This window comes from Phalacrocorax carbo, chromosome 2, assembly GCF_963921805.1.
Source record: "Phalacrocorax carbo chromosome 2, bPhaCar2.1, whole genome shotgun sequence".
Taxonomy (NCBI): Eukaryota; Metazoa; Chordata; class Aves; order Suliformes; family Phalacrocoracidae; genus Phalacrocorax; species Phalacrocorax carbo.
In genome coordinates this window covers 14681678-14705651 of record NC_087514.1, presented here as the reverse complement: position 1 = coordinate 14705651, position 23974 = coordinate 14681678, and the positions used below count along the sequence as shown (strand labels likewise).

Here is a 23974-nt window from a genome sequence, read left to right as displayed (position 1 = left end):
TTGTTTTTTTTTTTTTTCCTTTCAGTGAAAATGCATTCCTTTTGACACCACAGCTTACTCCTCGGAAACTCAGAGGCTTGCCTTTTGAAAAAGCAGCTGGATGCCATTATCATGGACTTGAGTAAGTTTCCTGGCTTCTTTTCCCAAAATTATTTTTCAGCTTCCGGTCAAGGTATAATTAGAAACATTTTAAACAACATGAACAACAATTATGGAAAACTTTATGTATCCTTTTCCTTCACTGGAACAACTTTGCACATGCCACCTCTCCCTTTCTTTATTTTATTCACTGGTTTAAATTGCAACACTCCGGCCTTGATGGTAATGTAAAAATTTAAGTTTTTTTCTGAGTTGTACTGCTGTAGCTATTCTCAGTGTCTCTAAAATTTTAATTCAGAATTAGAAGTGGCATGGGGAAGAAAGGGTTCATTAGTGCATATGAAGCCCCTGGAGCAGCACGTGAGCGAACGACGTGTAGTTTCTACTTTGATATTAAACTGTAGGCACTTTCAGGCTAACAGACACAAGGTTTATGAGACCTGCTGTGAAGCTACCTGTATGTTCAGGGAACCTGGAAACAACACCAGCAGGCAAGTGTTAGTGGTAAGAATCTTTAAAAGGATTGATATGGTTAGGACTGTATTTAGTCCCAGACAGCCTGTGTTAGTTATTTGTCAAAGCTTCAGACGGATAAACATCATATAATGTAGCTGTGTAAAATTGTTCAAAAAATGTAAATATTGTCATTGAGGAGAAGTGGAAAAGGACATACACCAACGGTGGAGTAGATAATTCAACATAACTCTTCCGCATAGAAAGACTCTTAGTCTTAACGCAAGTGTAGGCAGTTCAGTCTTCATGCAGATTTCTGCCACATCCTAAAATCGTGGTTTCAGATTATCAGAATGTGACTAATAATACTGCTGGTATTTTTTTCCTATCAGCTGCACAAAGTTTGATTATGTTTTCTCTCTGGTAATTTTAGCCATGTTCTCTAGGGAAGTAAAGCTGTCGTTCTCTCTGTTCAGCTGTTTCTTTTTTTCTAAGTGATAACTCAGGAGCCTGTTAACCTTCTTAGAATTGTAACAAAAGGCACAACTGAGTAGATAGGAGAAGGGCAGATTTGTCCTCCCTGGTGTGGAAAGAAGCACTTGGCCATTGTCTGTTGGTATGTGGTAGCTTGCTGACCCATCTGACCTCAGCAGGGAGTGTGCATGGGGGGGGTCTTCCTTCAGCAAATTATGACAGGTAGAGACCACAGGGAGGCTTGGATGTTGTGGAGGAGAGGGAGACCCTGGCATATTAATGTTATGAGGGAAATGTGCTACCAATAAGGGAGGGAAGCAGTAGAGTGAGATGGTAGAAACTAGTGTGAAAGGGAGGACCCAAGAGCTGTACAACCAGAATATATTGTAGCAAGAGTATCATATGGTCTTTTGAAGCAGATGTGTTTTGTACCATGCAGTTGTGATTGCAGTTCCCGTCTGCATAGCTGCTGTATTTGTATTTGGAAGTAAAGTCTTGTCAACAAAACCAGGAGTAGCGGTTGTGATTAAATCAAATTTCTGGTGTAATGAACCTGTGCCAAACACTTGAATCCTGTGTTGCAAAGAGAAAGTAATTGCCTTAAAGCAGAGTGAATAAAATGGCAATTTAACTTATAAAGATAAAAACATTTTTATCATTGTAGGGGATGTGATTACTCAGGGGACTGAGAATATAAATAAGGAAAATTAAATACCTTGAAATTTGTAACTTAAGAGAATTTACTCTTATCAGATAATGAATTTATTTCTAGTGGAAAGTCTTACTCAGCTGAGAAATGGATTCCCTCGTCTGTTATTGGAAAAGTGACTTTCTCCCGGAATAGCAAAAGACTCTGAAGAAAGTCAGAGAGTCAGATCTAGCAATTTAACATTACTCCATGTTAAGAGATAAAAGTAAAGACTACATCTAGAGTTCCTAAGGGTAGGAAACATTACTAGGTAGTTTGGAGGGTGGGCTGAGAGGTAGCTCATGTTGTTCAGAATGCTTGTTACGAAAAGGGTGGAATAATATTGGATAATGCTGTTGTCTTTCCCTGCAGTAGAGGTAGCGTCAGCTACTGGGCGATGAAATATTGGTCTCTTGCAAGGAATCTTGGAAATCCTTTACACAAGAGGAAAATTAGTTAAGGTGCATTTTGTATTGTTGTAACCTTGTGAGTATGTTTCACTGAGTTAGCACTGTTCACTTGTTCTCTTTCAGCTCCACTGTATTTAATACAGTTTCTTCTTTTGATTTGACTGATTAAACCACTTCTTTGTAATCAACAGGAAGCTGGGAAGCTTGTGCTTGTTCAGTGACACTTTTGTACTTTTAGCATTTAAAAAATGTGAATCTCTCACATAGCAGTGCTTATCTTGGACAAAGCTGAAGGTTGCATTTCCAAAGAGTGCAGTTAGCCAATGTCATAAATTGAGTCCACAATGGATCATAATCCAATTAGAATTTTATTAATTGTAGCAAGTAGAATATGAGCAAATACAGCGCTGGACGGCAGGGGAGTCTGCGCTCCGCCAACTGCCGTACTGAGCAGTTCAAACAGTCTCTCTTTATACATCTTTACTTCCATGTTCAATGAGATAGTGGAGGTACTTTTCGCATGCTTCAGTTGTTGTTAGGGGGTCGTTTCCTGCTTCCTGGTGATATGGGGTTGCTTGTCTTATCTCTGTCGATAAGTTTGGACATCTGATGGTTATCTTGCATAAGCACGCCTGGGAGGTATTCTTCGCATGCTTTACATTGAGCTTAACATAAGTCTTAATAAACAATACCTTAGTTCAGTTTCTCACAATCCCCCCTTTTTCTTTTTATCCTATTATTGTTTATTAGACACTACTTTCATTTTCGGCACTGCAGGCAAATCTTCTTCCACAATTCCGACATTTATCATAACACTCACAAGGTAATATCTCACAATTACAATCATAGTTCTTATGTGGCATAATGCATTCACAACAATCGTCATCTTCATTAATAGATACACTCTTATATTTTGCTTCAGACCTTGTAGTCAAAATAAGCAATTTAGCTGGGTCAAACCGTTCTTTAATAAAATGTAAAATACAGCGTAATATACAAGGTCCAAATATAAGTCCCAGAATCAACATAATAAGCGGTCCTGCTAAAGCAGACAACAAAGTGGTTAGCCAAGGTGAAACATTAAACCAGCTTTCATACCATAACTTGCCCGCTTCACGATCTTTTTTACGTTGATCTAACCTTTTCCGGAGTTTGGGCTATTATCGATAATAAAACTAACGATATACCAGGAAAAAGGGTGTCTGTCAATTTTTCCAATTTAAGTACACTTTTACCAGTCTTGGGGAAGTTCGACCATAGCTGCTTTTGCGTCTCATTGTTCTGGTTCTTTTCTCCACAGTTTGTTCCTCCTCTGCCTCGCCCGTCGACTCGGTTGCTTCGAGCCACGGGGTGTACCATCTTCTTGGCAGCAAGGGAAATCTTCAGGAGAACAGCTGTTTCAGGCTTTCTGCCTGTTTATATAGGCCTCCCACTTTGCAGCTTTAACTAATGGGACTAAGCAAGACACAGCTAGTACTTCCCTTCTGCACTTTGTAGCCAAAATTTCAACCACAAAGGGGATTGATTCGTTGGAATGGTAACAATAATACTAAGGGTTTATTCCTTTGGCAAAACTTTCCACCATTCATGGGATCCTCGAATAATTTCTTGTTCCGACTCTAATTGTTTTTAATTTCCACTCAGTGAGAGTTCTTTGGGTTTTCCAACACTGTGTGCAAACTCCTATCGGAGGGTATCCATATTCACAGTGTGTCCACCATTTATCCTGGCATACCTTACACTTGCAACGAGCAAATGGATAACAATCGCAGTTCAAATGATTGCATCTAATTTGTATATCTAAAGTGCTTATTAGCTTTTCCTCTATATTCAATATTGTGTTACTACATAAGTTTAGCAATTTCCTTCAACACACTTTGTACGCTTCCATATATAATAGATTAAAAAAAGATAATTATAGCAAATATAAACAGCAATATACACTTTATACCAAAAGGTAATGCGGCAAAATAATCAACTAAAGTTCTTATCATTACGTTATCTTTTCAGAGTTATCTTGGTGTCACCTGGAGTACTGATTACTTTCCAGTGGGGTCTCGTCACTGGGCCTTTAATGCGACTAGCATGAGTCCATCCACGCTCAGCAGTCCGGACAGCTGTTTCATCTTGTTCCTTAGCTCCCATTTGTTCTAGTTTTTCCTTTTCTGCAGACTCAAAACTCAAATTATTACTAACAGGTACTTGTTGCATAGTCAAAATCGTACTATAATTGCCTGCTACTCGTTTTGCTTCTGTATCAGCTGCATTATTTCCTCTAACTTGATAACTCGTGCCTCGCTGGTGTCCCTTTATATGTACAACTGCTATTTTATTTGGTATTTTCAATGCCCCCAGAACTCGCCGAATTAATTCTGGGTGTATCAGTTCTTTTCCCTGTGAGTTAACAAATCCTCTCGCATAGCGTGAGTCTGTATATATAGTTCCATCCTTTCCCTTCAGTGACACTAAGGCTTTCCACAATGCGTACAGCTCACAGGCTTGAGCCGACCAGCTGGCACTCAGGGGGCCCGATTCTATTGTCTTAAATTCTCCTTTTGCCCCAATTACTTGTACTTTTTCAGGGGAAACTTTACATCCCTCAGGTATTTGCCTAATAGTCGATTTCTCAGCCCCAGTGTCTACTAAAAAGGTGAACTCTTGTTTATGGGGACCTATTTTTAATTTTATCAAGGGCTCATGATGACTCCGGTCCCCTAAGATATAGAGCCCCTGACTCTCCTATTCCGTTTTTAATATTTCCTCATCCCTGATCCTTTCTCTGCAATTCGTCTTTATATGTCCCTTCTTTCCACAGTAAAAACAACATCTCTGTTCCTTCTTTACTACCACGTTCCCTTGTTTCGTTCCAGCAGATCTGTGTTCACCAGTCCGCCCTTTGCGATCCTCTCTGACTGCTGCTACCATCATTTTTACTTGTCGCTTGCTGCTCTCTTCTTCCCGCTTTACGTAGACTTTCTGAGCTTCCCTCAATAATTCATCCAACCCTCTATTCTGCCAGTCCTCTAACTTTTCAATCTTCTTTCTGATATCTTCCCATGATTTTGCCACAAACTGAGTTTTGAGGAGCGCTTGCCCTAAAGGGTCGTCTGGATTTACCCCAGAGTACAGCTGAAGGGCTTTCCTCAGTCGTTCCAGCCACTCAGTAGGGCTCTCATCTTTCTTTTGTATTTCATTAAATGCTTTATTGATATTCTGGCCACGGGGTACTGCTTCTCTAATCCCTTGAATTACTATAGTTCTCAGGTCCTGCATATGAGTTCTATGCACCGGATCCTGATTATCCCAATTAGGTCTTTGGAGTGGCCATTTAATATCTGCTTGGGGTCCCTGGGCATGCTGAGCATTCCACAGTCTCATTCCTGCTCGTCTAATCATATCTCTTTCCTCGGTAGTAAATAATTGACCAAGGATAGATTGCATCTCATCTCAAGTATAAAGGTTTGGTCCCAAAAATTGATCTAATCTTTCTGCCACTCCGAGTGGGTCTTCAATTAGGTTTCCCATCTCGGTTCTTTTAAAATCTCGTAGGTCAGCCGAACTTAGGGGCACAAAAATATATCCAATCACAGGTTGGGGTCCCCCCATGGGCATTTCCCTTAAAGGATACATCTGAGCTGCCCCTTTTTGACTCCTAGTTACGCGTCTAAGAGGAGGGGGAGACCCTTGTTCCGATTCTGGTGGGGGAGTGGGCGCTCTGGGGACCTCTGAAGGGGCTGCGGGAGCAGGAGGAGAAATATAAGGAGGGGGGGTTAGAAGGGTTTCGTCTAACTCTTCCTTCTTTTTCTTTTGTTCAGTTTTTACTTCATTCAGTGGATAAAGTCTAGCTCTCGGTCTTTCTAGCCACACTTCCGCATACTGACTCTCTTCTGGGTTAAGGGGTTTTTTATTGTTAACCCAGAGGTTTAATTGTTGTCTGACCCAATCCTCTTCTGACCCATAGACTGGCCAAACGACATCTTTAGAAATCTTCTTCCCTCCCCATATCCTAGTACAATATTTTATCATTTTCTGTTTATCTTTCCCTAGGGTTCCAGGGAAATATCTCCAATTGTCTAGGATATATGCCAGAGGGGTATTCTTAGGTACAGTGGGTACCTTTCCCATGGGAGTCGAAGGCTTGCTGCCCTTCGCCCCCATCTTCTGGAATATCCACAAGCGTGCACTCACTCGTTCCCCTTGTTCCTGGCCCAGTCCCTCGCGGGAGATGGGAAACGCAGTACTTAAGGGTCCGCACTCGCCTGGTTCAATATAGCGAACCTCTCACTCGTTATATTCCAGGAAACCCAATCCCGCCCGAACGGTAAACCCACGAACAAATTCGCCATATACTTACGCGCCCTGCGTCTTCGTCCGGACTCCCGTGCACAGAATTTTTATGGGATTTTACCGGTTTCTCCTTTGCTCATCATTCTAGAATTTAGGTTCGTCGGTAAGGTTGAGGTAAGCTGTCGGTCGCGGGGCCGCGGATTGCCGCGGGGCGCCTCCCCGGAGGACAGAAGCTCACCGTTCCTTATCCGAGTCACGGCACCAAATTGTCATAAATTGAGACCACAATGGATCATAATCCAATTAGAATTTTATTAATTGTAGCAAGTAGAATATGAGCAAATACAGCGCTGGACGGCAGGGGAGTCTGCGCTCCGCCAACTGCCGTACTGAGCAGTTCAAACAGTCTCTCTTTATACATCTTTACTTCCATGTTCAATGAGATAGTGGAGGTACTTTTCGCATGCTTCAGTTGTTGTTAGGGGGTCGTTTCCTGCTTCCTGGTGATATGGGGTTGCTTGTCTTATCTCTGTCGATAAGTTTGGACATCTGATGGTTATCTTGCATAAGCACGCCTGGGAGGTATTCTTCGCATGCTTTACATTGAGCTTAACATAAGTCTTAATAAACAATACCTTAGTTCAGTTTCTCACAGCCAAGAATCTGTACTAAATAGCATTTGAAACACTTACCATGCCCTGTCTTCCTCATACTTACATTCATTTAATACAATCTCACAGCAACCTAGTTTTTGGCACAATCTGGCTCTTCCTAAAATTATGTCAGTTTCCTTGCATTTTGGGATTCCTGAAGTACTCAAAACTTACAAATTATGTATATTGTACCTGGGGCTGTTTTCTTCTGGCACTTCCTATGTGATTCTTCACAGCATATACTCTGAAAAAATCTCAGGTTGTTTGGTTTGGTGGTTGGGTTTTTTTGCCTAAGAAAGTTGCATTCTCCCAGGAATAAATGGAGGCATATTTTGTAGTCATATTATCATATTAGAGTGTATCATTTTATATATAATAACCAGATAATTTCTGTGTCTCAGAGGTCTGGTGGATGCTTGAAAGGTCTGAGGTCTGACTGTACCCATTACAATGTGCTGGGTTCATCATGTATTTGGGTTAAGAGCTATCCCTCCTGCTGTTTTATTGGAGTTGCCCACTGGTTAGCATGTTAACAGGGGTATTGGCTGTTAAGTACAGACTGAATATGAAAAACAATAGCATCGAAACAGACAGAATGATGCTAAAAATGTAACACAAAGCTGGCTATAAGGAGCAAAAAATCCATTGTCAGCATCCTAATCCATCACTTATTGTTCAAGGAAAGAATTGTGCTAATGCCCATGGAAATCTTATTTGTAAAACCACAGGGTAAAGACTTACAAATAGTATACGATTCAGCTTCTTCATTGGAGTTAGACTTAAATATAGCTAAATCCATCAGGCATGTGTTGTTTAATTGGGCTGTTTTAAGGTATCTTTCAGAACAATACACCAGTCCAAACAAAAAAAGTTTTGGAGATTATATGATAGTCAGAAGTAAGTTGTTCTGGGTTTTTTTTCCTGACTGTAGTAAAGCAGAGACTTTCTCTCACCAATTTCTCACCAATTTCAATTTTAGATACTGTCTAGATAACAGAAGAGCCTTAGAGAGAGATGTGGGATATGCTGAACTTCAAACTCGTCTTATTCGCTATGAAACTCAGACTACTTGCACCAAAGAGTGCTGCCCTGTGCCAGTTGTCTTGAGCCCTCTCCCATCTCCCGCTGTCTTGTCGGAGCCTGGAAGTATCCCTGATGGAGAGTCTTTACAAAGTGAATTCAAAACAGAGGCATCAAGGCTAAAACACAGATCAAAAGACTTGGATTGCTTTTATCCCAAGAAAAGGTAATGCATGTGTAGGTGTAGGTCAGGTAATGAGTAAAATCTTTAACATGAAACGTTCCAGTCGTCTCTTGTGAAATGCATCTTTTCTTTCATCTCAAAATGTTTTTAGTGAAGCTATCTAGACAAATGTTCTAGTTGTTTAATCCTCTTCTGTGGGTTCATTTTTTTTCTCAAGTGTGACCTCCCATTGATAGCATTAGATTAATCAAAACCATGCAGCACAGGCACCTTTTAAGAGATTTGGGGTTGGATCTTGCCAAGTCTCAAGTGCCTTTGAAAAGATGACAGGCGGCCTCATCTAGGACTGAAACTGTCAGTACAGTTGCCGTACAAATAAAAAACTAAAGGTTTAGAAAGCCAAGCACTATACAAACAGAATAATTGAATTCCTAATCCAAAGGACTGCTGGTATAAGATGACATACCAAAATTCAAACTTATTATCAGCCTTGTTTATTAAAGTCTTTGCTGGAAGTCTAGTTTGTAAGACTTCCCTTTGTACGCTGTCACCACTCTTAAGATGCAAACTCTTTGCATCAATTAAAAAATAACTGCTTTGTAACACTGCTTCTGCATTCACTTTTTACTGTAATACTTTACTTCTTCCTTCTTTCCGGTTTGATACCCTTGGAAATCTAATCACGGTAAGCCTTTAACAGAGGTATGGTTTTAGGAATATCCATGTCTTTTGCAGCTTACCTGAGTAGTTAGAAAAGAAGATGTGATTGTACTTAGCACTTCATAAATTGGAGCTTCAGAATTACTAACGCTCTTACAGTTGAAGGATCAAGCATTGCAATGTTCCAGTAGAATTGTAACACCCAACTTCCCACAGTTAAACATGAGTCGTGACCTTCCTGTAGGGCCAAAAGAAATTAGATCATTTCAAGAAGCTTTGTCTTATCCTGAGACTGGAGGCCAGCAAACTCTGCACTTCCTAGCTATCTAGATGAAGGGTCCACATACAAAGCTACCCCTGCTTCCAAGGAGTTTCTCTTAGTTATTTCATTTCTTCGTTTTTTTTTTTTAGACTTTTTTAATCAGAAGTGCAATGGGTCTATGTATCAGAAACATCAGTCAGTAAAGCATTCTTCTAATACAAAATGTTACATAATAAAATGCCATCTGCTGTTTTTAGATGCTGTTTGCAAGAAGGTACAGTACCAAATCTAAAAGTTCTTTTTAATCTTTTTTTTTTTTCCAGGCTAACCAAATCTGAGAGTACAGATTCCCTCCTCTCTCAGGCAAGCGGAAGTAGTGGCAATCACTGTATGGTTGCTGTAACGAGGAAGCGCTCTGAAAGATCAGTTTCTTTAGCTTCAGTGCCATTGAAACACCCTGGCCACCCCCACAAAGTAACTGCTAAGGTTGGCTCAGCAGGTTGCGAAAGTGCAGCCGAATCTGAGAATTCAAAGCCAGCTAAGGAATCGAGATCCCAGAAACACACAAGGGTAAAAATCTATGTTGTTTGCTTAGCAAAAAAGCATCTGCTTAACTTCTTTCCACGTGACTTGATTTTTTTAAAAATTTTTTGACTCAAAGTGAACTGTCTTCATCTCTATTTGTTATTATTAAATTTCATTCTCTTCACTTGTGTAAGTGAATCCTGAAGGTATTGAGGAAAATCCTGCAGAAGCAAGGAGTGAAAAAGTATGTAATTAGTATTATATCATGTCCAGGGAATTAAGGCTGAGACATAACAACTAGGAATAAAAAAGGTGGGGATGGATGTCAATTAATGAGTTATGAAATGTAGAAAATGAACTTAAAACCTAAGGGCACCAAAGAAATATCCATGCTGGAAGGGTCAAAGCCATTGTGGAAGAACAGACTATTCTGAGAATAAAAAGATATTCCAATAGCTGTACAAGTCCATTAATTGAGATAACACTTAAATACTTTGGTGCAACAATGTTTAATTAATAGCTGTATATATTAGGAATGCCACTTCTAAAATGCAGTACACAGAACTGTTTCTGGGTTGGTGATACTACCTTTAAATTAATCCCAGGGTGCTAGAGAGTGCACTGCTTGAATGTTGATGTCATACTGTCAAAAGCAAGTTGGGATGACCCAAGTAAGTGTAAATTGGTGTTACTCATTCAGACCTACAGCAAAGTTTAAATATCTCTGATCTAAAGAATGTCAGCATAGATTTTCCAATCTGACTCTAGTGTCTGATTTTTAATTTTTTTTTTAGTATGGATGTGTCAAACAGGGAATATCAATATCAAGAAGTAATATTTTAATATACTATATACATAGTATATTATTTATTTATTAATATATTTAATATATTTTAATTTCTTTTTTATATTTATAGTATTTTGAAGAAAACCCAAGCCATTATCAGGGTTTTTTTGTCTTCCAAGCCCCATGTGAATTTTCACTGATCCTTTACATTGCTTTGACATGTAAGCATTTCCTTAATATTTGAGATTAAGGAAATGGGTATAAATTGCCCAAACTTGGTCAGTGGGTTGATGACATTTGGCCAGTGGATTAAAGAAAGAGGCAAGACCAAAAAAGACCAGGTGTTCTCCCCCCCCCCCGCCCTTCCCCTGGACAATTTTTCATGCCAATAACTGGGATGAACTTCTGAGTATGTTTCTATTGTTTCCAAGATGCTGAAGGAGGTAGTTGCTAAGACTCTTCAAAAACACGGAATTGCAGAGGATCACAAGTGCTTTGCATCATGCAGCCAACGTCTATTTGAGATTTCAAAGTTCTACTTAAAGGTAACAAGAAGACACGCTCTTACAGTTGTTCGTTCTTAGTTAAGTGAGTTCATTCTTGAATAAAACTTGAGGTGGACTGTGGGATATTCAGGTTTGATTAAGCTAATATTTCCTAGTGGTGTGTTAGTAGTGTGTAGAGTGTGTGGATAAACCTTTGGACTTGTTGTCAAATGCAGAACCCAGTTTTACAGGAGTTATTATGGTGGTTATTTTTTTTGTTATTAAACCTAAAGCAGTAGTCTTTTGTGTGAGATAACATGTTAAAAGCAGTGGTCTGTTAGGTAAGGTCATGCTTATGCTATATTGCTGTCATAGCTGTTGTAGCTATCTCCCAGCCATAGCTGTGACAGCTCAGCTTCTCCCTAGTTCTAAGGCTATCAGCTGAGTAAGTAGCTTACACAACTGACTCAGAAATTCTAGTTCCCTGACATGCTCACAGAAGTCCTTGTAAATGCCTTGTAAATGTGCACAGCTCTCTACCATGTAGTGACTGGGCAGCACTGTGTAGAATTGCATCAACCTCATTTTTAAGAGGAGATGAGAATTCTTTCCACAATACCTAGGAGACTTTGAGAGTGCTTGAGCCCATGTTACTTAGTCATGGCACAAAATAGAATAAAATTACTGTACAGGGTGTTTAAAAGCTATTGCTCACAAGCTGAGCTGCTGTTTGTTCATTTGCATGTGTTTAGCCTACCACTATTTGTGAACTAACTTAGTTTAGTCAACTTCAGTAAAGGTGATTTAAGCTGAATGAAGTTGCAGTTGAAGAGGGCTGAATGCTTACACAGACAATTAGAGCATCTTGCTGATGAGCAAAAACTTCTTAAATAATTAGAACGCAGTTGCACAGTCATTCTGTAAGCAGTCCCAAAATCTTCCGGAAATATGCCCTGAAGGAAGATCTTCTAATCCAAAATCTGAAAGAACTGTGTGTAGGGATGAGTGAGTAGGGCAAATGAGATGGGTTTATGGTTTCATTCCAAGTAGAAGAGCAAAAGGAAGAGTCCTGCAGTGATTCTGTCCTTCAGAAAGCTGATCTAGAGAGAGGTGTAGCAGGGTTTTGTTCTGAACTGTCTTGCAGCCCCAAGTCTGTAGCAGCCCTTTGAATCCTTTGCTGTGCTGCATGCTTCAGAAATGTGATACCATAGGTATTGTTTTCCTTTGGAGACAAGCGGTAAATGAATTTTCTTAGTTTTCCTTTCCCTTTAGGCAGTTATGTGCTTGCTTTGTTTAAGAGACTGGATTAGCTTGGACTAATTGGACTGCAGGACAGACAAGCCATTCTAGGTTTTTACTTTCCTGCACTGATTTTCTTTCTCCATGTCCTCTTTGTGGTTCTTTGCCAGAACTCTGTATTGCAGTTTAAGCACAAAGCTGATTTCCATGTTTATCTAGAAATAAGATTTCAGTCAAGGCTATAAGAACTTTGAATATCATTTAAGAAAAACTCATCAAAGAGAGAGAATTTCTGGAAGTGTGCGGAAGGTTAGGAAATGTGACTTGGTTGTACACTTGAGTACTAGGTTTGAACTGCTGTAGGGAAAGCTGCAGTCCATTGGGATAGACTTAGGTTATTTCTTAAAAAAACAAAACAAAACAAAAAAACAACAAACCAAACCAAAGTCGAATAATTTTAGTCTGGTTCTGAACACGGTGATAAAAGGGTAACAACCCACACACACCCACACACTTATTAGGGCTCTTATAATCCAAATTAGAGGGAGCATATGAGTTTGCTAACTCCTGTGGCTGTGTGTTTGATATTTAGGATCTTAAAACTTCTAGAGGACTTCTTGATGAAATGAAGAAAACAGCAAATAACAATGCTAAACAGGTAAGACTGTTTATGATTTGATCCTGTAACTAGCCAACACTAAATGTAGCCGTGGCAGCTTGGCTGTAGGATGGTTTAGTCCTCAGCTTTGAGACGAGGAGGTGCCTTCCTATAGCTGTGGGTCTCATCTCACTGTCTGATCTCACAAAACCTTTCTCTCAGTCAGTAGTGCCATGGCAACATTTCAAGTTGCATATATTCAGGTTTTAGATGTTATTCTAATCATAGCTGCCAATATGATATGCCACAGTGAGAAATGGAAATGAAGGCAATAAATGTCTCCACATTGCTGGAAAAAAAGGAGACATGAGATTTTTCTTCATTTGAGAGAAGCCTGGATCATTAGGGAATTCTTCTTTCCTTGTGTTGAAGGAAATAACATTTCTTTTCAAAGGTTAGGAAGCAGTAAAGGGACCTATAAAAAGAAATAAATTTCTTAAAAGAAGCAATGAAAATTTGTAATTTCCAGCTGGGGAATAACTGTAAGCACAAGGGATATCAGGTGAGCTTATTTGTGTGTAAGGTGGGACTTATGTGAGCAGTTGCACAGAGCAAATGACAGGAATAAATACTCCTGTCCTCCAGAAATTAAGTAACTCCGATTCAAATTCTGAAAAACATGCTGAAGGGACTCCATGATTTAAACAAACAAACCAAAAACAAAACAAAAAAAAACCCACAAACCCACATATCGTGCATATTTCATTATTTCTGAGGGTGCCAGAGCAGTGGCACAGGCTGCCCAAGGAGGCTGTGGAGTCCCTTCCCTGGAGACATTCAAAGCTCACCTGGACGCGTTCCTGTGCCCCCTGCTCTGGGTGTGCCTGCTCAAGCAGGGGGGTTGGACGAGATGATCTCCAGAGGTCCCTTCCAACCCCTGCCATTCTGTGATTCAAAGAATCATCAAGGCTGGAAAAGACCTCTAGGATCAAGTCTAACCATCAACCCAACACCCCCATGTCTCCTAAACCATGCCCTCAAGTGCCAAGTCTACATGTTTTTTTAAAACCTGCAGGCATGGGGACTCCCCCACCTCTCTGGGCAGCCTGTTCCAGTGCCTGACCACTCTTTCAGTGAAGGTAATTTTTCCTAATATCCAATCTAAACCTCCCCTGGTGCAAGTTGAGGCAGTTTCCTCTTCTCCTATCATTAGTGACTGGAGAGAAGACACCAACACCCACCTCACTACAACCTCCTTACAGTACAGTTTTCAAAATCATGAATTAAAAGGAAGGATTTAGACTAGGGTAGTTAAATAAGAAAACCCAAACTCTTAAGGAAAACAGCTAGATCCCCACAGAACTTATTCAACGAGACCAGTATTTATTGTGTCCTGTGCTGTGTTCTCTTGTCAATTGCTTCCTACAGATCATAAAGTTTCAAAAACTACGTGGGTTGTGATGTTTGGTGTTGAACTGGGATGTTGTGCCTGATCCACTGTTTCTCACCACCATCTTTGGGGAAGCCAGTTAGTAGTTTTATGTATGCTTGCTGTAGGCAGAGAGGCATTGACACTGGGGATCTCCTAAGCTGGCTGCCTCTCCCTGTATTGGAGAATACTTTGAAACTACCTTACAAAAAATTTAATTGCCCAGGACTAGTCAGTTGTCTGAACAACTACCCTGTTTGGGAAACAGCCACAATAACGGTGGCAGATACAGCAGTGTACAAACTATTCTTCATCTTTTCTTGTACAGCTTTAGGAATTTTTTTGTGCTGGAAGCCCTAGCTGTTTAGCATTGTGTGTGCGCACCAGGTTGCCAGTACATGGAGAGAGTAGGGTGAAGTAGCTCGATTCAGGGACCTAAAAATGCCTTTTCCTAAAGACAAGGCACTCTGTAAAACTGAATACAGTTCTTTGGTAACACTGTGTCCTCTCAGTTTATTAACAACTCTTTCTTCTTTTGAATGGGTTACTTTTAAATCCTGTTTAGTAAACACCATGCAGGTGGTGATAAAGGAAGAGTCGATAAAGTGTATGATACGTTCTTAAGTTGTTTCCAAGAACCGGAGTTCTGTAAATCATTTGCTTTCTCATTTATTTTACCAGGTGATCGAATGGGTTTTGGAGAAGACTGGCAAGTAGGGGTACTGGTGGGTGCCACGCACGCCTTCCCGGGAACGGCCGAGGGCAAGCGCTTCCGACGGCAGAAAAGCATTTTACTGCCTCACGCACGAACACACACGTATCTACACACCAGCAGGACTTCGGTCAGTGTAATTATTAGACTCAATCAAGCACAGTACTATGGTTTGGAACTTTTTATACTGAGAGTTTTAATTTTTAAAAAAATTCAAATGAAAAAAAGGTTTTATTTTATATACATATTTATTATGTTTCATTGTTAAAGGGAATATAGCTTGACTTGGTTTGATAAAGCTGTGTATGTTTTTCAATCCATATTTTTTGGTTTTATGTGAATAAAAACCCCACCAGATTCAATTTTAATAACAAAACTACTTTGTTTTACCTTTTTGTGTGAAGGCGTCTGTTTTATTTATTACTCTTTGCTGTTGTATAAACAGCTGTTTACAGTGTCGACCATTGACATTTTATAGAGTAATTAAGAGCGCTTCCTATTCTGCAGCTGAAAGCAAACAGAATTAGAATTTGAGTCACACTTACCTCTGTGTTGTAGTATAAGAGGTGTGCTGGGTTTGGCTGAGGCGGCGTTAATTCTCCTCACTGTGGCGCCTGCGGTGGCTTCCCGCGCTCCGCCGCGGGGCGGGACGGGGGCGCTGGGAGGGGCGGGCCCACGGCGGGGGCGGCTGACCCCGGCTGGCCAATGGCAGGTTCATGCCGTACCGTGTGACCCCGTGACCAGTACGTTAAGGGGGGGCAGTTGCTGCTCGGGGCGGCGGGCGGTTTGTTTCGGTGGTTCATCCCCCTCCTCTCCCCCCCCCCCCCGCCCCCCCAGTTTCGCGCCTCTCGTTGTTTTCCATTGCATTTTTGCTGTTGTTTTATTTATTTTAATTATTAAACTGTTCTTATCCCAACCCACGAGCGTTACCCTTCTGATTCTCTCCCCCATCTACCGGTGGGGGAGTGAGCGAGCGGCTGTGTGGGGCTGAGCTGCTGCTAAACCACGACAAGAGGGGGAAAAAAAAAAAGCATGTCTTTTGAAACTTGATGCAAAGTCCCATTAAAGAAGGGATCATTGTTTTACAAGCTGAATTTCTGTCACAGTTTCATGTGTATTCTTTGTAACGCGCCTTAGAACTCAGCCATGATGTGTTTCTGAGATTGCTTTTCATGGAGGAGCAGAGAATCAAGCTGATAGCAGTAATGATGGCCGTGAGCGCTGTGAGAGAGCTGGCATGCTCTGATGAAACGTAGCGGAAAGAATTTCTACCTGAGTTACAAGCACAGTAAAATACTAAATTTGGCCTCAGTTTACTTAAGTCTCAGGCATATACCTGGCTTGTACTAGTGTAACTGTTCAAGTTAGGATTATTGTGAGATGAGGAGTTCCTACTGAAATAAATGTTGTACAGCTTTCAGTGTAGGGATTTCCTATTTATCGTATAATCTAACGTGATTAAAATTGATAGAGGTGGTGTTGCTGCTGGCTATATTCCTCTGGAAGGAAAATGGATTAAGCAATACTAACATGAATGAAACTTATGAAAAAGTAATTTTTCATAATGAAAATTTTCATAATGAAAAACTAAACCATGTGTAGGTTAAGCTTAATACTGTACAATGTACTCATTCTCTAAAAAGCCTTCCTGATTTTGTGACATTATTCTTTGCTTAATTCTATTTTGTGTAAAGCCAAGCCCTAGGGAGGTTTTTCATGTCTAACAGGATCTTCCATTTACCTCTTCTGTTCCTTTCTTCCAGTATATATTGTGCTCCTGAACTCTACAATACCTTTTATATGTGGGTGTGTACTTATCTTAACCGCACCCCGAGCGGCAGTAGGAAAGCTAGGTAGCTGTTTTACTGTGACAAGAGGCTCTAGCGAGCACTATGTGCATCTTTGCCCAGGACAAGCACAACCACTTAAGAGTGGGATTACATTTGTCTGCAAAATGCCACACATCCGTAGCATCCAGGTTTTACTGCTTTGATGAAATAGAAATGCAATTAAGGTAGTAGATATTTCAATACTTACTTAGTAAGTGCATGCACAAAATTGCTCCAATGTATTAATTACTGTGTATGGCTCACATTTCTTTGCATTTGAGAGAGACAAGAAGTAATTAATCAAGACATTAATTATGTTATCATCGTGTATCTTCAGCCTGAATGCTGATACTTCTGTCCAAATACTAAAGCAAACCATTGAAAGGTGTATTTCCTACTTAATTTTGGGCAGGTTTATATACTTGTAATTACAAAAACTTTGTAGTTAACAAATTATGCATAAGTTTATAAGCAGAAGTACAGAAACTCTACATTTTATTAAATACTTGAGGCTAGCTGCCATGAGCAAAAAAATCCCTTTCAGGAAAGTAGTTAATACTCTTCAACTGGTTTTCTTGATGAAAAACTACCTGTGTGTATCGGTAGAAGGGCTTTATAAAAAGGTGCTTTTGAAAAATACTTTTTATTATTTTCTCATTCCTCCCTTACATCTCTGTGGTGTCCATAGTGAGTCCTGGATTTAGGTACTAACTGTCTCTCTTCTACTTCAAGTAGAACCCAGTGGTTATTGTTTTAATTAATTCTGTAGACCCAAAGGCTGTCCTGGAATAACCAGCAGGAAAGCCATTAGGGAAACATAAGCATTTTGATGTATTATTTGTTTGCATTATTCCTGGTGCTGAATTAATACAGTGCTGCCCATGTCTCATTTGCTTTTTTTTATTATGTTGGGGTTGTTTTAGGTAAGTGATAGCTAGTTTATTATCATGGCTTAGTAACACTGTGCCCCATTTGAGCTGTGGTAACTGTCCTTGCCCGTGCTCTTAACCTACAAAAAGCGTGCAAAATAATTTGGCCTGGTCTGCTGTAACAACGCTAAGCCAAATTATCTTACAGCTGTTGTAGTTTAAAACCCCCACGTTACAAGTTCCCACAGCTCAGCTAACGTGTTGCAACTTAGGCGACCCAGAACGTAACATCACCCTTTGCCTCTGTGCCTCAGATTATTTTCTTGCTTGTGGCTGCCGAACGCAAACGCCGCTCTGCCCCGTGCGCACTTTGAGTGCTTGCTTTGATGGTTGTGCCTGTCAGGATAGAAGTCATGTTCACTAATACGCATTTATGGTTTACCCAGAGTCCATGTTATGTGGTTATACAAGATTAGGGTAAGACAACACTGACATGGCTGCAGTCATCTGGGGATGTGATTACTTCTGGTGTTCCAGCCATTGCATGATGAATGTCACTGGGCTACCACAGAACTTAACTTGGGTACAAATGTTTTTCCATGTTCACAAACTCCCTTTTCCAAATTCACAGTTCTCCCCTGAGATTTGTTTTCTAATGCCTCGAATTACTTACACAAGCAAAGAAATTTTGATGAAGGAAACAAACTGAAAAGCTAATCCGATGTGGAAAAAGGTAGCTGATGGGTTCACAAGAGGTTGTAATCTTCGTTACTTAAATATTTAATGTTTTTCCCCCTCATGCTTTTAAACTAATCTTTTTCCTGGTTAGTCTAGGGGTTTGCTTACATCAAGCAGGCAGAGTTTCTCAGAATTTTGCTAGTATATCATCATTTGGTCTTTAAAATCGAAGTCACCCTGAATTCAAGTGTCCATTTTAGATACAATTCCCAATTACTTTATAGTAATGGTATATACAGTAATAGTGTGTATCTATATAGTAATATATACTATAGTAATAGTCTATATATATAGACTAAATAGCCCCAGTAAACAGCTGGTTATAAACTTGCCACTTTGACTTTTATGAAAAAAACATAAATTTACGGATCAGTGACAGTCTAACAGTCCAGAGCACATAACTTGTTTAGGCTCTGATTCTGCTTCCACTGAAACCAGAGCAGCTCCATTTAACTTCTAAGCATGGGTGAGAGGACACAGAGAAGCCTTGCAGATGGAAATGAGATCAACCTCTGCTTCAAATCAGCTATGCTTGCGAATGCAAGGAGCTGGATGGAGCGTGCTCCCCTGTCCTGTGGGAAGAAGGAAGACTTACCTTCCGCAGAAGGAGAAAACACCTGTTTTGTGACGTGGAAAAGACCAATTCTGATGACGATCATGGTAGCGATTTACTTGGTAGTGCACAAAGAGTTGTGTTCTAAAGTACCTTACGGTTGATGCTCGTTCCGCTTGAAGAGCAAGACTCTCAGGAAACACCAGTCTGCTTCCCTGAACACAATCAGGTCAGCTTTATTTTATTTTTTTTAACAAACACCTTATATCACATTTTTCCAGTAACATATATGTTCCAATATGTATCCTAGGCTTTCTAATGGTGAAGCTGCTATACAGACTTTCTGAGCAGACCGGTCCATTTACAGTCAGTATTTTGTGAAAAGAGTGAAACCCTAGAATTCCCTTTTTTAGGATTTCCATGATGCTGGGCTGCCATACCTCGGGTCAGACTGAAAGAACAGGCTTAAATTCCCACAGTTAGCACTTCTATGTAGGCCACTAAGTTAAGAATTGAAGTAGAAGGGAAGAAAGCCATCTGTTTTTCCATAACTGTAAGATAAGCAAGGCACATGTTGGCCTCACTCCTTGAATGCGGAAGCTTGAGCAGAACTTTCTGCTCTTATTTTTTGTTATGACTTCTGTCACTGCCCAGTGAAGTGTAGGCAACAGAAAAAGCACTGTAACCTCAGCAGGTGAGCCTGAACGACCTGGCCCAGGACATCCCTGTAGCCTTTCAGATAATGCCAGCAGCAAAAAATAATGCTGCCTATTTACGCTTTGAGCCTTGTGTGAACACCCAGCTTGCTTAATAGCACCAACGCACCACTGACAGTACACTGATGGATGTCGTTGTGTGTCAGATGTAGCTGTTTGAATCTGAAACACTCAAGATGTACTTTTCTTTATTTAAAAAAATTTAAAAGTCATTCCATCAATATGCTGAATAGGTCTCCCAAGTAACTGAATACTTAACGGCATGACTGAGGTTTAAAATCTGTTTTTCCCCAGCCCCAAACCAAAGGATGGCCTTCCACACAGCTTGTTTGGGTACAAAGTAAGCTCACCTCACAAAAATCCAATAAATGACTTTATTAAATATATTCTTTTCCTCTAAAATATAAATATTCACTATGCTCTTATAAATGTGGAGTAGGTCCATATTTCATTTGTCTATCCCATCCAAATATGAATCAGTCCAAAATCTGAAAATGAAGAAATAGCATCTGTAATTATCGTCATTTTTTCTATAAATATATATAATATGAATTTTCTTTGAAACTGTTTAGTTATTCACTTATACTTCATATAGTACTGAGCACCTTAGATTACATATTGTGTCATTTAATTGTTGGTACTAATATAGGAATTTGTAATATTTACAATTCACATACATGTTAGGTATAACATTCCAGTGATTTGTAAGTGTTAAAGGAAGGAGAAAATAGTGCAGAAATAGTTTACATACGGATTTAACCTACCCCACAGTATGCAAGTTTTCACTTTAACCTCTGGAACTTTTATAGGAGCCTGCATCCCAATTTTTAAATTAAACTTTGGAACAGCAATAAAAATGTCCTGAATCGCTTTTTGAGAATGTCACACGATGGTTTACTTGACGATGTGACGTGAGTTCATGCTCAGAGACCCAGTCCCCCAGCGTACCGCTGCCCTCAGCTTCTCAGAAGATGTCCTCCTAGAAGCTTCCAAGCCAAAGGAGACCCAAGAAACAGCCACGGACAGTTGTGTGGCGGCGGCGGTCGCTAAATGAGAAGTGTCCATTTGGAAATCATCGGTAAGTTACGTAACATGGTATCTCCTACCTTCTGCATTTACACGGGGAATTAATTTTTAAGTGCAAGTACCGTGACAGTAAAACCAGAGCTCACAGCTGGGTGAATCCCCTCCCAGGCTTCCCTTTGACAGTTGAGAGGTGTTGGGAGTGGGGCAGCTCTTCCAAATGGCAATTTAGCTGCTGTTCTTCAACGATTAGTTTCTGTATTTGTGAATTCTGTCCATCATCTTGATTTTTAAATTAGTTTTGATGATTAAGCTATCCATGGAAACCACCACAAACTAATTCCTATGGTGTGAATAAACAGCATGACTTATGCTTAACTCCCACGACTTAGCTTAAAAACAACATGGAACCAAACTGCGTTGTTAATTTTTCCTCTTTGCCAGCCAAGCAATGCTAAGTTGAAACTTACGTGCTTTCTCAAGAATAAAAGAATTGTTGTAATATTACAGGGGTACTTCCTCAAACTTCGGATTTATTACTTCCTGTACAGTTCCTGTCCTTCAAAGTGTGAATTTAGGGCAAAAATCTAAAAGCAAACAAAACCCCACCCCTATGTGAAACAGTTCTGTTTACAAAGTAAGAGCAATATAAATGCCATCGCTGTTCTGCATCTTTCTGTTCCCACCCACCATCGTGAAGCCAATTCAGTGGCTCCAGGTGCAAGCTGTGTGCATCATCTCTGAGGATGAAGGCCAGTGCTCCTGCCTGCTGCCCACTTTGTGCCCAATGCCACCGAGAACATGGCTGAAACTCAGTGATTCGCATGTTTTGACTTAAAACAGTAAGCTGTGGTGCCAACAGGGGCGAGTAAGTTATGGGTACGGAGGTGAACGTCTTATGTTTCACCAGCAAGGAATAAATCTGGCCTTGCCAGGTTGTGCTCCTAGGAGCAGTTCCACTTAAGGCTTCTCTGGCAGTACAGCTCATGTTCCTGCCCCAGTGTGTTTCCTCGCTGTTGTGGAGCTGCTTGAACTTTTCTGATCTAATCTAGAAAATGCTCAAAAAATCAAGTCTTCCTCCTTCCCCATATTTGTTCTTCTATGAAGACCACACAACCACCCTTGTCAGAGCTGAGGGGGTGACACAGCAGGGTGCGAGGCCAGGAAGCTCAGCATGGCTTTCTGTTGAAAAACTCTGCCATCTAAATGTGCTGGTAGAAGCTTAGGTCATGCTTCAGCGTGGATTCAGGTAACTTTTACCTGAGCCGGGGATCCCAGGTAGCTGAAACTCATGAAGCCACTGTGGGAAGTCACTGTAAAAATACATCCTGTGTGTTCGTTAACAAAAGACACTCCTACCCATGCCCCTTGGACAGCCGGCTCTCAATACATCACTATAGCTAGTCTTGCTTTGGGTCCATCGCTAGGAATGTACGCAACGTGTGTTTCGCATTTAATTTGAAAGTGCCCCTCAGCAGGGACCCTCCAGCTGTTCACTGACCACAGCTGTATTGCTTTAGAGCATCTGCCCCAAAGGTGCATATCTGCACGCTCTGCTGGGTATTCAAGCAACGGGTTCTGATAGGGCCCCAAAGGAAAAATTGTCTTTAAGTGGTGCACAGGTTAGCACAGAAAGAAATATTTTACTTTTGGGTGGTGGGACAATCTTGTTTGGAGAACTTTTACTCACCCAACCTTGTGCTTGCACCACAGCCAACACCCACCCTTGTCTGCTTAGCCCTTTACTTATTCTATATAAACAAGGACACTGAAATAGGCACGATGGATGCTTATGGGACATTTACACGTACAGTACTACACGCTTTTACTGTCTGATACGGGATTTTAAAATCCCATTATTTACAGTGAAATCCACCGTTTTCCTTGTCATGCCACCTCTTTCGCTGATGAAAATGAAAGGTGGGCCTTGGAAGACTGTAGAAATGACTGAACCCCAGGTTGGTGTATGCTGCTAGCTGGTCCGGGTTGCTGCTGTTGACTACTTCAGATTAGCATGGTCACTCCGTCCTTTGAAGAAACAGATGTATCCCACTTACGCCACCAAGCCAAGTCTTGTGATCTTTGCTGACAGGAAGGAATGAATGATGAACACAATTGGTTTTGGACAGGAATGAAGGTCCAGTTGCTGGAAGTACAGAAAGAAATCAAGAATGGTTAGATTAGATTACAGCTCAAATAAGCAATCATTTTTAGAGTACTTGATTAACTGCTGCCTGGTATTTTCAACAGAATCCTATTAATAACACTCCTTTATTACTACATATTGTCTTGTCTTTGCATACAGCGGCAAATACTTAGGTTACTAAAAGTAAGTAATAAGCCTCTTGAGAGCAGATGAGATCCTGGTGCCCCCGGGCTTGCATCCACCTTGGTAAGCAGCAGCAAACTGAGTCAGAAGCTGCGAGCAGTTTTCCAAGAGGTTCAACCCCTCCATCTTTTCAGGCTCTGTTTCTGACCAGGGGTGGGGGGGGAACTGCTGTGTCCAATGCCTGGTGCGTCTGCTGTTGGTCTCACCACACCTTCCGCTGATGCTGCACGGTCCCTCCTCTGTTCACGCAGCTGGCAGTGAGACTGAACTCAGGCTTTTTTTTTTTCCATAGCCATGGTTCAGATGCTCTCACTACGTAGTTGCTAAGCATGGCAGGCTCGTCAGTGTGGACAGCAGGTTCAACAGTAGGTTCACATCAAAACAAACCAGATCTGCCTTTCCACCAGTCATGTATCAACTTTATTGAGAGCTAGTAAAGAATTCCCTTTTGAAAGCCTGACAATAAGCAGTTTGCCGTGTATATGTTACCAAAGGTGATGTGAAAGCACCCACCGTGCTTCACTGCTGAAAAAAATTGGCAGAAAAGACCATGTTTACGTGCATAATTTACGGTATCTAAACTGGTCGTAAAAATAAGCACCTTATTTTTAGGCACTGTGACAGCTGACTTGGAGACCGAAGCAGACAGTTTGTGCTGCATCTGTAGTCTTCAATTTTTTCAGCAATTAGATGTTCAGAAATGTCTAAAACATAGCTGCTTGTCATAACATAAAGTCCTTATGTGCATGTTGGAATTAATAATACCTCATTCGTACATTCTTCCACCCAGAATCATTAAAAAAGTGAAATGGATACATACAAAAATTTAGCTGGCTATTTAGAGATACGGTTTGTTCTTAAATGCAAGAAATCATTCATCCCTCTCTGCACGGTTTTACCATTTTATCTCTCTTTTTAGTTTATCTCCTTATAAAGCCAGATCATCATGCTG

At 40.6% G+C, this 23974-nt stretch overlaps 2 protein-coding genes across 2 annotated transcripts in view; one reads left to right on the top strand and one right to left on the bottom strand.

Moving 5' to 3' along the window:
- MTBP (MDM2 binding protein) overlaps positions 1-15360 on the top strand; it is a 34803-nt gene extending 19443 nt beyond the window's left edge. Inside the window, exons 17-22 of the mRNA XM_064442168.1 lie at positions 26-121; positions 8044-8310; positions 9514-9760; positions 10934-11047; positions 12819-12884; positions 14935-15360. Of these exons, the coding sequence (XP_064298238.1) occupies positions 26-121; positions 8044-8310; positions 9514-9760; positions 10934-11047; positions 12819-12884; positions 14935-14970 (826 nt within the window). The 3' untranslated portion in view covers positions 14971-15360. The remainder of the gene's footprint in view (positions 1-25; positions 122-8043; positions 8311-9513; positions 9761-10933; positions 11048-12818; positions 12885-14934) is intronic.
- Positions 15361-20030: 4670 nt separating this feature from the next.
- Positions 20031-23974, bottom strand: part of SNTB1 (syntrophin beta 1) — a 118490-nt gene continuing 114546 nt past the window's right edge. Inside the window, exon 7 of the mRNA XM_064442165.1 lies at positions 20031-22839. Coding sequence (XP_064298235.1) covers positions 22747-22839 — 93 coding nt within the window. The 3' untranslated portion in view covers positions 20031-22746. The remainder of the gene's footprint in view (positions 22840-23974) is intronic.